The sequence below is a fragment of the Oryza glaberrima genome, chromosome 3 (genome assembly GCF_000147395.1).
Source record: "Oryza glaberrima chromosome 3, OglaRS2, whole genome shotgun sequence".
NCBI lineage: Eukaryota > Viridiplantae > Streptophyta > Magnoliopsida > Poales > Poaceae > Oryza > Oryza glaberrima.
The window spans coordinates 7,478,971-7,494,354 of NC_068328.1; the positions used below are offsets into that span (position 1 = coordinate 7,478,971).

General features: G+C 41.3%; 3 protein-coding genes across 3 annotated transcripts; 2 read left to right on the forward strand and 1 right to left on the reverse strand.

Annotated features, from left to right (window-relative positions):
* The first annotated feature begins 1,567 nt into the window (after positions 1–1,567).
* Positions 1,568–3,561, forward strand: LOC127768873 (UDP-glucuronate 4-epimerase 3-like). Its single transcript, XM_052294538.1, has one exon. It carries the CDS (start codon positions 1,728–1,730, stop codon positions 3,180–3,182), a length of 1,455 nt encoding a protein of 484 aa, XP_052150498.1. The 5' UTR covers positions 1,568–1,727; the 3' UTR covers positions 3,183–3,561.
* Positions 3,562–7,376: 3,815 nt separating this feature from the next.
* On the forward strand, positions 7,377–8,173 carry LOC127768782 (peamaclein-like). The gene is made up of 4 exons (XM_052294428.1): positions 7,377–7,415; positions 7,641–7,682; positions 7,766–7,796; positions 7,946–8,173. The coding sequence occupies exons 1-4, from the start codon at positions 7,377–7,379 to the stop codon at positions 8,125–8,127; spliced, it is 294 nt and encodes a 97-aa protein (XP_052150388.1). The 3' UTR covers positions 8,128–8,173.
* Positions 8,174–8,994: 821 nt separating this feature from the next.
* On the reverse strand, positions 8,995–14,085 carry LOC127768245 (cytochrome P450 76C1-like). Its single transcript, XM_052293782.1, has 2 exons — positions 13,144–14,085; positions 8,995–9,900 (listed from the first exon to the last, which is right to left on the reverse strand). The coding sequence occupies exons 1-2, from the start codon at positions 14,038–14,040 to the stop codon at positions 9,298–9,300; spliced, it is 1,500 nt and encodes a 499-aa protein (XP_052149742.1). The 5' UTR covers positions 14,041–14,085; the 3' UTR covers positions 8,995–9,297.
* Positions 14,086–15,384: the final 1,299 nt, after the last annotated feature.

The following is a 15,384-nucleotide window of genomic DNA, read 5'->3' on the forward strand; positions in this document are numbered from 1 at the left end:
TGCCAAGGAGAAAAGGAAGGAACCACGCCTCCGGCTTGACCGACGAGATCTTGGGAGAACGATCTGATATATCGTGGAACTTGGTGTTCAACTTGCTGTGCTGTCCATTGCACATCGACGACGCTTGATGCTCAAGACAGAATAAAAAGGGCTTTTACTTAACCTTGCACTGTACTCCATACGTGACGCATATTCCATCTGATTTCCCCCGGTTGCAAGGACAAATTTTTTAAGCCCCCGTTCACTTCTTCCCGTCAGTAAGTAAACAGCTGTGTTTTTGACTGACGATAACCAATGCAATTGATCGATGAAGACAATAATGGTTCCTTTGGATTGCAACCCCTAGGAATTTTTTCTACGCATGCCATTTGGAACAAAGGAATTGAACCCACAAAATTCCCATGAATTGAGTTTCTACACACTAATTTCATAGGAAACTAGGTAATGAGCTCAAACCATTTTCACCGTGTTTAGTTGCAAACTTTTTTTTCAAAATTCCAGCTTTTCCATCACATCAAAACTTTCCTACACACATAAATTTCCAACTTTTTCGTCATATCGTTCCAATTTCAACCAAACCTCTAATTTTAGCGTTAACTAAACACTTTTTTATCCTATGAGAAGTCCAGTACAACTTATCTCTCTCTCTCTACTCTCTCTATAAGCCACCAAATTTCTGTGCAAGCTAGTTTCCCTTTGAACCACCCAAAGAAGGCATGTTTCATATTCCTGTATTTTAGATTCTTAGAAGATTCGGTAGCACATGACATACCAATTGTATGTTTTTTCTATCCATGTATGTTTAGAATCATGCATTTCAGAGGAGCTCGCGCTCATGACGCGTGTGGTGAGTTGGTGACAACGGGAGATAGGCAGGCACGGCACGGGAACCTGATTGCCGATCGCCGACAGTGTGCTTCATCCGGTTTTGGGGCCGAAATCAAAATCCGATCCTTATCTCCTCAGCCTTCAGGGGAGAGGACCATCTCGTGTCTTCCCAGTTTGCGAAATCTCACCAAACGATAACGATTAGCCTAAGATTATGAGCAAATGAGCCCGTGGCCACAGCTGAGCCGAGGGGAGGGGAGGGGAGGGCTCCCCCAACAACCCAAACTACACCAAAATCTCGCGACTGGTAAGTCGACTCGAGTGCCACGGCAACCGCAACGGCAAGTCCGCAACTGCACCTGCACGTACTACTAGTTTGGATTTCGAAACTTCTGCGCACTGTTTGAACAGATGTATCTGCAATTGTTTCGCGTGGAGTGGCCTTTGTCTCGTTACATCCAGCGTGATCCTAGGATCGTACTCGCTGTACAACCCTGTTTTTAACCTTTTCAAAAAGAAAAGCATTGCTAATTTGTTTTTGCGAGAGATATATAAAAAAAAGAGAGGAAATATTCGGCGAAAGTGCGAGTCCCAAGCACGAAGCACGCTGCACGCACAGCACCGGATACTGCAGTAGATCTACTAAAATGAAAATGAAAAAAAATGAAAAGGAGTAGTAGTAAAAAGGAAGGGAGCCGTATTTGTCCCCAAATGTAGCGGCCCGAAAACCAAATCCCAGCAAACGAAGACGGCGGAACAAATCAAAACCATCTCCTCGTGGAAACGGAAGCGAAAAGCCCTTCAAACACGAGTGCCCCCCCACATATCTCTCTCCCCAACCCCACCCAAATTCGCGAGATCCGACGAGGAGCTCAATCCACATTGCGGCAGATCGGGAGATGGCGCCGCAGCTGACCGGCGCGCCCGGCACGGCGGGGGCGGCGGGCGGCGCGGCGTCCGTCAAGCCGCAGTTCCACCACTTCCACCACCACCGCCTCGCCACGCGCCACCACCACCCCTCGCCGACCTCGCTCCTCTCCAAGCTCGCCTTCTGGTCCGTCTGCTCCCTCTCGCTCCTCCTCGCCTTCCTCCTCCTCTCCCCCTCCGCCGCGCCGGCCCCGCGGGCGGCGCCCGACTCCCCGCGCCGCTCCCTCCACACGTCCTCCCCGTCCGCCGCCGCCACGTGGGGCGGCGCCGCATGGGAGAAGAAGGTGCGGGCGTCCGCGCGCGTCAGGCGGGCCAACGGGCGGGGGCTCACCGTCCTCGTCACGGGCGCCGCGGGCTTCGTCGGCTGCCACGCGGCCGCCGCCCTCCGCCGCCGCGGCGACGGCGTGCTTGGGCTGGACAACTTCAACGACTACTACGACCCCGCCCTCAAGCGGGGCCGCGCCGCGCTCCTCGCCCGCTCGGGGGTCTACGTCGTCGACGGCGACATCGCCGACGCGGAGCTCCTCGCCAAGCTGTTCGACGTCGTGCCGTTCACCCACGTCCTCCACCTCGCCGCTCAGGCGGGCGTTCGGCACGCGCTCGTTGACCCGATGTCCTACGTGCGCGCCAACGTCGGCGGGTTCGTGGCGCTGCTCGAGGCGGCGCGCATGGCGAATCCCCAGCCGGCGATCGTCTGGGCGTCGTCGTCTTCAGTGTACGGGCTCAACTCCCATGTGCCTTTCTCCGAACATGACAGGACGGACCGACCCGCCTCTCTGTATGCAGCGACCAAGAAGGCCGGTGAGGAGATCGCTCATGCCTACAACCACATCTATGGGCTCTCGCTCACGGCGCTCCGTTTCTTCACCGTGTATGGGCCGTGGGGGCGCCCAGACATGGCATACTTCTTCTTCACCCGGGACATTCTTGCTGGTCGGCCAATCACCGTGTATGAAAGTGCAGGTGGAGGCACACACCAGACCACCATTTCCCGAGATTTCACCTATATTGATGACATTGTGAAGGGGTGTGTTGGGGCATTGGATACAGCCGGGCGTAGCACAGGCAGTGGAGGCAAGAAGCGAGGGCCGGCACCATTCAGGACATACAATTTGGGGAACACATCTCCTGTGCCGGTGACACAGCTGGTGGATTTACTGGAGAAGTTGCTCAAGGTGAAAGCGGTGAGGAAGATTATCAAGATGCCAAGGAATGGTGATGTGCCATATACACATGCTAACATCAGTCTTGCTCAGCGGGAGCTTGGGTACCGACCGTCAACTGATCTTCAAACAGGGCTTAAGAAGTTTGTGCGGTGGTATCTCGAGTACTACATGCCTGGGTTTGCTGGTAAGCAGAAGCAGCATGGCAGTAGCAACAGCAAGTCTTCACGAGGTCGGAGTGGCAACACAAGCAGTGCAAGATGATTGGATATTCATTTTCTTCATGGCCTTCTTCTGACGGTGTGTATCATTGTTCTAGATCCAGTGCTTAACTCATCAGGTCTGAGAGGCTCGTTTTGCTCAGCACGTCCTTCAAGTGAAACAAAACAATCATTAATTAGCTTGTATTGAAAAAACCCTTCCGCTTTATTGGCTTCCCCATAGCTGAGCGTTCAAATCCTAGTTCCATTAGCTGGTTCTTAGGATGACAATTGTAGGAAGAACTGGGTTGGGTTCTGGGGCAGGCTGTGAGTTGCAAAGACTATAATAGATTCTTTTAGTGACATTTTGTACCACGGGAGAGAAGGAAGCACACCATGACTGTTTCGTTTGTTCAATTGAAATAGCTCTGATCAACCTGCTATCTCTCTGTACTTTGCATTGTCATGTTACTTTTATTGATGCTCGATCTGTATTTACTGCATATTGTATGTTGTTCTGATATTAGGTATGTTTTATTTCAAAAGCTAGTGTTTCATTTGTGGCTATAACTGATGTGATGAACTAAACTTTCATGCTGTATGGTACTCCCTCCGTTTCATAATGTAAGTCATTCTAGCATTTCCTATATTCATATTGATGTTAATGAATCTATATAGATATATATGTCTAGATTCATTGACATCAATATGAATGTGGGAAATGCTAGAATGACTTACATTGTGAAACGGAGGAGGTAGCAGACATCATGGTATTGAATTTAATAGATTAGTTTATCAGGCCATACTAACCTGATCATAATGTAGTTCTCTTTGGCTGGTCATAACTATCATTGCTAGCGTGACTATCTTTTGTGAAGTGGGTTAGAATTATTCAATCAATATTATCTGATCTAGCTTTCTAACCAAGTGACTAGATCATGTTTCTCGATCTGCCAAATGCATGGTTCTGCTTTTGATAGTGTTGGCTGGCTGAACACTTGTATGCACTAGTTCGAGAGTTTTCTAAATTACATTCATGACAAATCAGAGCTGGAAGGTCTGTGTGCCAGTGGCAACTGAGGTGATTGTTATGTGTAATTAAAATACCAATATAGGTCTCTTGTCGGGCTCTGTTTTGAACTATTGAAGTGTACAAAGTTCAAGATCTTATGAGCTACAGTATTTTCGATTCCTACATGGACTACAGCAAAATGAGACCATGTAATACCAGATTACCTGTACTATGTTGCCGTAGTACCCCGTACCAATAATTTTGCAAGAGACCGTATTGCTGAAGATCATTGTTACAAGGCTCTGTGAAAGCACAAATCTGATCTCAAATCAAAAACTGTTTGTTCTTCATTTCATGGTGTAGTTCTCCCCATTGTTGCCTGTATGTTGGCTGATATCCCTACGATTTCACTACCGCGATTCCTCTGTAATTTTAGGCATGAATCTTTGGGTCGTCTTGAAGGTTTTAACTTGTGATGACCATCAGTTAAACAGTTTCCATCGTCTTTCAGGTCCATTTACCCAACATCTTAAGATATGCTATGTTAGTAATATTAGCTCCAAGTGTGTAGCAGGCTGCTTTGATAGGAATGAGGTCATGTGAGAATGTGATAGATAGCAGCTGCATGTGATCAGTTCTAAACATTGTGCCAAACATATACAGTAGTTCCATCCTGAACAATTGACCACCAAGAGGAGAGACTGCTTTACTGTATTTATCAAATCGCTTGCTTGCTCTGCCCATTTGCATCGTTCTTTATATGATTTGTGATTGACATGTGCGCGCTGATGCCACATGGATTGTACACCTCAGCCATGACGTCCCAATCCATAGTACGCTGCTCATTGCAAACACGAAACATCGATCGGTACAGAGAGGAGTTAATCGATACTAATAACTAATAAGCATGCAAATTAGATTGATCTGAACATACTGAATAACCCAACGTCTGATAATGTGCTGTGTGTTTATCATCACGTTGTTAATCTTTTAGAGCAGTACTGAAAACCAGCACAGACAGAACAATTTAGAAAGAATCAAAGCATGACAGAAAACAATAACACTATAGATTATCTAGAAAACCAGTCGGAATCCTGTGCAATACTGCTAGAATAATGACAACTACTGATATGTAGCAATGCCAATACCACTAGGCCCATATTTCAGTAATTTTCAATGCCTATGTAATATTGAATAAGTGCATTGTCCTTTTTTTTTTCTCTCATCAATTTTAACCTTTTAAATTGAATTGGATGGTGCATACAACTTAATAGTTAGTAGGGGAGAACTGCAATATACGATCATCAACATATGCAATGTTATCCAGGGCACAGCAATGTGTATTGGCATGTATGTACTATGAGTCTATGGTATAGATGTCAGTTGCTTGTAGAACAATTGGGGAGCAGGTGGGTGGATTTGGGGGAAGTCAAAGATATATCCGCAATTTGGCAAATTCTGGCTTGAGATTATTTTGAAATTTGAGTTAAATGTGCTGAAATCTAGATAGTAAATTGTTGCTTCAGCTCTTGTTGAAATTTGATATATTTATTGTTTTTGTTGGAGCTCTCAAATTTTAGTTCAGTACATGCTGAATGTGAATACTACCTCCGTTTTTTAATAGATGACGCCGTTGACTTTTTCTCACATGTTTGACCATTCGTCTTATTCAAAAAATTTACGTAATTATAATTTATTTTGTTATGAGTTATTTTATTACTCATAGTACTTTAAGTGTGATTTATATCTTATACATTTGCATAAAATTTTTGAATAAGACGAATGGTCAAAAAAGTCAACGGCGTCATCTATTAAAAAACGGAGGGAGTATGTTTCATTTTAATGTCCTGAAAAATACTTCAACGGGGATTAAAAAGTTTGAGTTATAGAGATGAAAGCTGTTTCCTGAATTCATATATATTTTTTACTTTGTGCATTTGTAAATCTCTTTTTTTAAAGGGAAAACATCATGAGATTGTGCCTTTTCATTAAATATAGCAGGAGAAAAATATAACCCTTAGGTTAAGAAAAGGGGAAAAGCTCTATACTCCCTCCGTACTCGTAAAGGAAGTCGTTTTGGACAGCGACACAGTCTCCAAAACACAACTTTGACTTCTTGTTTCTATAAAAATATTTATTAAAAAGTGATGTGTATACTTTTATAAAAGTATTTTTCAAGACAAATCTATTCATATAATTTTTACATTTTCAAACTCAACGATTTTAGAGTTATTCATGAATTATATTTCCAAGGTTTGACTTAAATATTATCCTAAACGACTTCCTTTACAAGTACGGAGGGAGTACACTATATAGAGTAGGGCAAATATCATGTAAGCGCCTTGCTCCTGCCATTGCCCATGTCCGCCCCTCTTCCTTGATTTTGGCAAAAAGGACTGACAACATAGCATCGTTATGCTTGAAGATTCATCGGTTCCTTTCCTTCTAGATCTCCCAAACGACAAGTAGGATGAGAGTGCGTAGCCTCCTTTTTGGAACTTCTGCCATGTTTGTTAGAGCCTCCCACCAGGCTTTTACGGTCTGAGTCGTCTCCCATTGTCTAGTGTCAAGCTGTTGGTAAGCCACCTAGACAGCTATCAGGCTTCATATTTTTTTTTTCATGTATCTGCAGCTGACAACAAGATGCAGAGCCGTTTCGACTTCTCTATGGCAAAGGGCGCAAAGTCCATTATTTTGCCATACTCTAGTCGTGAGCTGGTCGGAGGTCCAGACCCTGTTTTAGATGACTAGCCATGTGTGGAATTTGCATTTTTCCAGCGCCCAAACTCTCCAAATAAGTGCATAGTAGAATTTTAGAATAAGCGCCCAAACTCTCCAATAGAATTTGCATTTTAGAAGACTGTTTTTAGCGCCCCAAAGCATTAAGTGCCTGGTAAGCCGCTAAGTATTGATTTGTAAATCTCTTCGTCAGCAGGTAAATTAGACATAAAAAGTTCACACTAATCACACTGTGGGCAATTAATTTGGAAATGATCAATTATTTTATTTAGACAATTACTATAATTTAAATTTGTTGTTCAGATCTACCGTTTGTTCAGTTTCTGTATATATCCATTAGCATTTAGCAGGCCTTTAAGGTGGACAATTACTCTGTTGATAATCTGAGGTGGTGCCAATTAATTTATTTGTACAATTACTATCATCTTAAATTTGTTTTGAAAACCCCCGTTTAAATTTTCGGTTTCTTTATCCATCCGTTAGCAGATCCTTCTATGGACGTTCCATATGCCAGAGATCGCTCAGCTAGACAGTATATATATGCCGGTAAGAAGACAGAGTTTCTCACAAGAATCACTCTCCACTTCTGCAGTAAGCCAGTAAGTAGTAAGAAGAAGAAATGGCTCGTTTTTTCTCCACCATTTTCTTCTTGCTCGCGTTAGCTTTTGTGGTAACCTACATCCTCTCTTTTAGCTTCTTTGAAGTGAAAAACCATTTTTTTCCCAATCCCAAGATATATATTGACAATATAGATGTGTTCATATCTTTCAGGCTGAAGTTTCAGGGAGCACGAATGGAGGCTTTTACCGACCAGTAAGTTATTAACATCAGTATTTTCTGAGTACTGGACTTCTGGTAGTTTTCTGATAATTTAATTTATGGTTTTTGTAATGTAGGCTGGTGCAGAAGGCTCTGTCTCCATAGAAGGTATGAAATATTGCAATTTCCCGTTCCCTCAACTAACAGACTCTTTGGAAGGCTTCATATCTTCTTGTACCATCTCATATAAAATGTCAAGATTGTTAATTACCTTTTACTTTTAATTCTGAATTTTCTCTCCTTCGATGTATGAGCAGAATGCCCACAGAAATGCGACTACCGTTGCTCGGCAACAAAGCGCCAGGAACCATGCCTCAAGTACTGCAATATCTGCTGCCAGAAATGCTTGTGCGTTCCATCCGGCACGTCCGGGAACAAGGAAGAGTGCCCATGCTACAACAATTTGAAGAGCAGCCAGGGCAATTCCAAGTGCCCATGATGTAGCAGTTAATCTTAGTTTTTACCACGTAGAGTGTACATAATGACGTCCCAGGAATGAATAAAATTGCTGAAATGTGTGGCCATTGCAAAGCCAACATATCACTATTGGACTACAGAAGTGTGAAAGAGATTTGTGGTAACTTCAGTCGTCAGATCACCTTAATTGGCTCATGAGAGGCTTGAATGTCTGTTTACCGAAGAAAATTGTTTTTCAGATGAGATTTGCTCCGTCCAACAAAAATTACCTCGAGGTACCAGTACCTCATGGTACCAAATCGTTTTCGATCGTTGGATCTATCGTTGGATCCGATCGTTGGATCTATTGTTGGATCTAGTTGGGTATCCAACGATAGATCCAACGATCAAAAACGATTTGGTACCATAAGGTATCGGTACCTCGAGGTACTTTTTATTAGACCAGAGCAAATCTCTATTCAGAATATGACAATTAAGCTGAACAATCGTTTTCTCCGCCAAAGAATTTGCGGTTGTCTTTCTTGAGAATTTTGTGCTGTGTCCCACTCAATTTCTGATAGATACTTAGCCTTCAGATTAGATGAACAATCATTGAACTGTTTGGACCCTCCAGCTTAATTGTCATATTCTGAATAAGTGGTTGTGTGTGATTACCGTTACTCGCCTTCGTATTTGTCCAACATTATGCTCTATGCATTTCCGATATTTCAGTGGATTAGTCTCCAGGGTATTTTCATATAGGAATCCTATGAGTCGCTCAACATCATAGAGGAATATGTACTTCAACTAATGACTTAATCATTAGCCGGTCCCATTTTTATTTTTGCTTTTTGATTGCGAGTTTCAAATAATGCATAGTTTTGCAACATATTTATTCGTAAGTAATACATTCACTTTACCTTCTATTTTACAAGCATTGAGTTTATTATGTTCAACTGAACTAGATATTGGAGCTAGCCCTCTACAAGGGTCCAGCCAATTTACTTACCCAGTACCCACAGAACTCTTCAGATATATATCTGAATTTGTACTCCTGTGTTACACAAGTACTGAACATATACACACACCTACGGCATTATTCATACACACACTTACTTTCCACAGCTAATAACAGTACATATGCTCGATCACATGGTGTCATATCAATTTTGGCAAATGTGCTTACTCTTGAATACTTCACTGAAGTGTTTCACTACATTTTCTTAGCCATGACTTTGAGGGGGTTTGCGAGACATAGCACCATTCCACATTTTTCTGTCATGTCTATACCAGTCTCCTTGAGCTCTTCAGGAAGGGTCCATTCAAACTGATGCACCAGTGTCCCCAGAACAAGGTACATCACTTTTTGTGCTAGTGGCAATCCAAGGCAAATGCGTCGTCCAACACCAAATGGAACAAACTGAAAATTTTGTCCCAGATAATTGATGTCATTGCCGATGAATCTCTCGGGCATGAATTTATCCGGGTCATTCCATGCCCTAGCATCTCGGTTGATAGCCCATAAGTTCAGAATTACGTTGGTGCCTTTAGGAATGGTGAAGCCCTGGACCTCTATCGTTGCCTCGGCTCTGCGAGGCACCAATGGCGCAACAGCACGAAGACGAAGGGTTTCTTTCACAACGGCCTGAAGATATGGGAGCCGGGCGATGTCAGATTCTTGGATCTGTGCATTCGTGCCAATGACATTTGTGATCTCCTCCTTGATCTTTCGCATTGACTCTGGATTTTGCAGTAGATCTGCTATTGCCCAGTCGATTAATACCGAGGTCGTACTGGCTCCAGCACCGTATAAATCCTGAGATTATATTGGTTAAATTCAGATATGCAATTTATATTAGATGGAACTTTGTATTCGCTTGGATAACATGCTTTAATTTTTCAAATAATTTCTAACATAGGAATATACGGGATTTTAAGGTTCTCTGTTATTGTGTTTGTTAAGTCTATGTATTTAAAAACCATATATCATTCTAACTATGCTCGCTAGATTCTCCTTTCGTCCTAAAAGAATTTAACATAAGTGGAGATGTGATTAATCCTAATACAATAAATCTGAACAGAATATTGGTCTTGTTTGGTTTAGTACTCTACCAATATATTGGTAGTGCCAAACTCTGGCAAATTTTGGCACTACCAATATTTTGATAGGGTAGAATTGTAAATAAATGTCTTTGGATTGATGCGAATTGAGAGCCAAATTTCAAATTGTGGTGAAGAACATTCTAGAATTGTGCCAAATTGAGTATAGGCATTACCAAATATTTGGCTTCAAACCAAATCATCACATTTACTATTTAAACTAACAAAAAAATAGTATGGCAACGTTTTGGTATCAAACCAAAACGGCCCATTGTCCATATTTATTGTACTAGAATGAGTCACATCTCTACTTAAGTTGAGTTTGTTTTTACGAAGGGAGTATGTACGAAGCAGTATATATACATGTGTAGACATTTTTAAAATAACTTTATGTGACCAATCCGGACTCTAACTCAATATATAGTGCACGTTGGTTTAGTTATTCTCTTGTTGGTTATGTCATGGACTCCAAACATTTATGTAAAATTCGAATGCATGGAACTCTCACATATTAATTAGAGCAACCATACGATACACTAATTATACCCCATCGTTTAGCCAAATACGGATAATAAACAATTCAACGTATTAGCAAAACAATAGTAATTTATAGGTAAGACTTTTATCGTAGCGACTTAAATACTAATGTAAAAAATAAACTTTGATAAAAAAAACTCCAAAATCAACTTCAAAATTGGGTTTGAAAATTTAATTTTGGCAGCAGCTGATGCTGTATAGAGAAAACGATGGAGACCTCTAGCCCTTTTACCCATCTAGGATTAAAAACGGGTGAATAGCTAAAGTGGTCATCTAAGTTTCATGCAATGATCAATTTAGTACTTAATGTTTCAATGTGTCCATATTAGTCCTTTAAGTTTTTATTTTAATTCAAACTTATCCTTGAACCCACATAACTAACAACTCTTTTGATAAATGACACTTATGCCCCCTCATTCACATATATAAGAGAAAAAATTGCATGTAATGAATTCTTTTTATAGATAAAACAAAAATAAATTATGTACTTGCAAGTGTATACGATAGCCATTAGGCTCAATTTTCATGTGCACATGTTGAAATAATAGGAAGTACATATGCAATGTTGTTTATTAATTTTGGTTTTCTTTTTTCTAATGTATAGTTGTATACAAGTTAAGGGCAAAAGAGATATTTTCTAATAGAATTGATGACTAAAAATAGCCATATGGCATATTAAGTGGGCCCAATGATGATTTTTGGCCAAAACAAATACTTAAAGGACCTATGTGAACAAAATGAAACCTGAAGGATCAAAGTGAGCCTTCGGTGAAACTTGAGGGACTAAATTAGCTATTCACCCGTTAAAAACTGAGAAAACTTATACGAGCGCTTTCAATTAGTAAAGAAATATCTATACTAACTAGTATTATATACTACTATTAAAAGGTAAAAGGCAGTAGTGAATAGTGATGTTGTCAAGTCCGCCACCACCAGGATCCTGACATACGGGTGATAAATAGTTGAATACTCGCCTTGCTTGCTCTCTGCAGGCCGTGACACTTTTCTTTTTTTTGAGGGAAAGGCCATGACACTTTAATTTTCTAAGTACGGTATTTTTTTGTCTTTTAAAAATAAAAGATCCTATTTCAACCAACTAATAATATATTTTTCAACAAAGATTTTGTTTGCTATTTTCAATATTTTCTTGCAACGTATGAATATATATTTGGCTAGTTACGCTATTAATAGCGTATCCGTTGGATACACCAAAGTAATAAAAGAATCCATATAAATTCTCACTTTAATTGAGAAAATGGGAAAATTATTAACATGCCAATCATATAATAAATACTACTCGTGTCATCCAAAATATAAGGATTCCTAGAAAATATGTAGAAATTTATTTGGTTGAGAAAGCTTATATATTTTAAGATAAATTTTGAAACGGAGGAGTACCAAATAACATTATGGTACCATAGTGGTGTCGACGCTGAATGTCTAGATGTTAGGTGCTAGGAATATTGGCACTAACCTCTTTCCATAACATATGGGTGCCTGAAATCAAATTTGGAGTACTACTTCCGCTTTAATATATGACATGGTTGATTTTTTTTCTCAAACTTTGACCTACAACATTTATTCAATTACTTAGTTAAGTGAAAAGGGTATCACTAAATTTATCATCAAAATTACCCCATCCTCCCCATAATATAGTACTGTTTCTTTTAGCTCTTAGCATAGCTATTAGATAGAGTTGTAAAAAAAACTTGTTTGTCGTCTGGGATGGGTGTAGTGTCGGACCAGACTAGTTTAGTGATAAACGTTAACTCATATCTCCTAGGTTGTTATATTTAAAGAAAATGAAAGAAGTTGTATTTTTTAAGGACGTAGGGAGTATTTTACAATAGCATGGTTTGTCTATTTTCATAAATATCTATATAAATAATGAGAAGTCAAGTAACTTAAAAAAAATCAATTGTGGCCTATATTAAAAAATAGTGGTATGTATAATACTTTAGCACTTAAGCGTAGCACTTTTCCTGATGCCCATAGCCATGGAGCCGACCTCCAAACACTTTAGCAGCCATGGCGGTGGGGCTGCAATGAGTGCCAGGTGTCGATGCTATAGACACCATAGCCTCCTTGGCATCGACATGTTGATACTTGATATCATCATATCAATGGCTCTAGCATCAAGTTTTAGGTCTATCATTAAAATAAGTTTTACTCAAAGTATATTTATGAAATATAAGTTTTTTATAAAAGGATCAACATGTAAAACATGCAGGCTTTAGGTGTGTTTAGTTTACGCCAAAATTAAGAGTTTGATTGAAAATGGAACGATGCAACGGAAAAATTAAAAATTTATGTGTAGAAAAGTTTTAATGTGATAAAAAAGTTGAAAGTTTGGAAGTAAACTCGGCCTTTCTTCTACCCACGTACGATTATAAAGGTGATCATAGAAATGACGGGTGCGTACGGTAAATAATACTCTAATTGCGTCGTGGCTTAGTACGGAGCCCTTCTGTTGCCACTCGCGCTCCATGTCGAGCACCACGTTTAGCAAGTCGTTCTTGCCAGCCTCGCCGGTGTCCCGCTCGGGCCTGCGACGCGCAACCTGCTCGTCGTATTGGCGGTACGTGATGGTGAACAGTTCCGCTACCCTGCGGCGGACGCCCTGGAGGTCGAGGGCGGCGATCGCCGGGAAGAGGTCCGAAAGGTTCGCCGTGCCGATCAGCAGCATGGCCTCTTCCACCACCGACCTGAACACGGCCGTCGATTCGGGGTCCAGGTCGACGGAGTAGATGGCGCTCAGCATCAAGCTCAGCGCCATGTCGAGCGCGACGCGCCTGACGTGCACGGGCTCGCCGCGCGCCGCGAGCTCGGAGACGCCGCGGACGAGGCCCCGCACCTTGTCCCGGCACAGGGGCTGCAGCGCGGCGAGCCGCCTGGGCGCGAGCAGCTCCGCGGTGGAGAACCTCCGGATGGCGCGCCACCTGACGCCCGGGTGCTCCAGCCCGAGGAGGGAGTTGGCGCTGTGCCCCATGGCGTTGAAGGCGTCGGCGGTGGGGCGGCCCGCGAGGTTATCCTTGTTCTCGTGGAAGATCTCGCGCATGGCGTCCGGCGTCGAGACGACGACGGTGAGGACCGTGCCGAGGCGGAGCGACATGACGGGGCCGTAGCGGTCAGCGAGGCGCGCGAGGGAGCGGTGCTGCTGGTCGCCCTTCCCAAGGGCAAGGAGGTCGCCGATGAGAGGCTTCGGTGGCCATGGGCCGGGTGGAAGGCGGCGGCGCGCATCGGCGAACAACTGGAAGACGTACAGGGAGAGGAGGATGAAACAAACCCATGGCAGACATGCCACCAGGAAGAATGCCATTGTGGTGCAAATTAAAACGATACGTCGGGCTAGCTGACTTGTCCGTGCGGGGTACTCTGTGCTATATAATACTCCCTCCACCCTTCAGGTAAGTGCAGTCTTATATTATTCATTTCTAACATTTAACCGTTCATCTTATTAAAAATTATTTTATTAACAATTATTTTATAATTAGTATTTTTATTATTATTAGATGATAAAACATGAATAGTTTTTTATCTGTAATTATTTTTGAAAAAGAAATTTCATATTTTTTTTAAATAAGACAGACGACCAACATTGAATATGTATATCCATGACTACACTTATTTTAGAACAGAGGTAGTACAACAACTCTGGCGGTCTAGCCAGCACGTTGCACGTTAATTTGCCTTTCTTGATGACTTGTCTGCATCTCTTAGACACAGCCACAACAGATTATTCTTAGAGAAACACATCTGCTACAGTTTTCTTCGAGAAACACATATGCTAGAGATTTTTAGATTATATCATGCATGAGTATTATGGACTAGATTTTATCTGCACGACATTCGCGAAAAACAAAATTAATTTATCGCCTATGTCATGTGAGTAGTACAAGTGCATACAGACACTGCTATTATTCTGATAAGACTGGCCGGTAAGATGTTTACTCCCTCCGTAAAAAAAAAAAAACAAACCTAGTTTCCGTGCCCAACGTTTGACCGTCCGTCTTATTTAAAAAAATTATAAAAAAAATTAAAAAGACAAGTCACGTATAAAATATTAATCATGTTTTATCATCTAACAACAATGAAAATACGAATTATAAAAAAACTTCATATAAGCCAAACAATCAAAGTTGGACACGAAAACTCAGGGTTTGTCTTTTTTTTTTGGACGGAGGGAGTAGAATGCTTGGGAATGCCTGATATCCATCGAGTGGCTGTGATCCAACGGTTTACAACATAACATATACACTGAAAAGGAATTAAAGGTGTGGGCCAGGTATTGCTTAGGTACGGTTCCTTTTCTCAACTCTAAACTTCAATTTGTTCAATTTGTTCCGATCGTTTCGCTTATTCAGAAAATAAGTCAAACAACATATTTACAAACAAAAAATAGTTTATGAATAAAAATTTTTATATATGTGCTCTTAACGATCTAAAAGCAAAAGTTGAAAAATAAACTTCGATGAAAAAAATTCAAAATCAACTCCAAATTTAGGGTTGAAAATTCAAATTTTGGATGATAGGCATAAGGATAAGGGAAAAGATGAGTCCCTTAAATGATATGTTTTTGACAAAAAAAATTTATATGTAGAAGTTATTTTAAAAAATCAAATAAATAATCTATTTTCTAATTTTATAATAGTTAATACTTAAT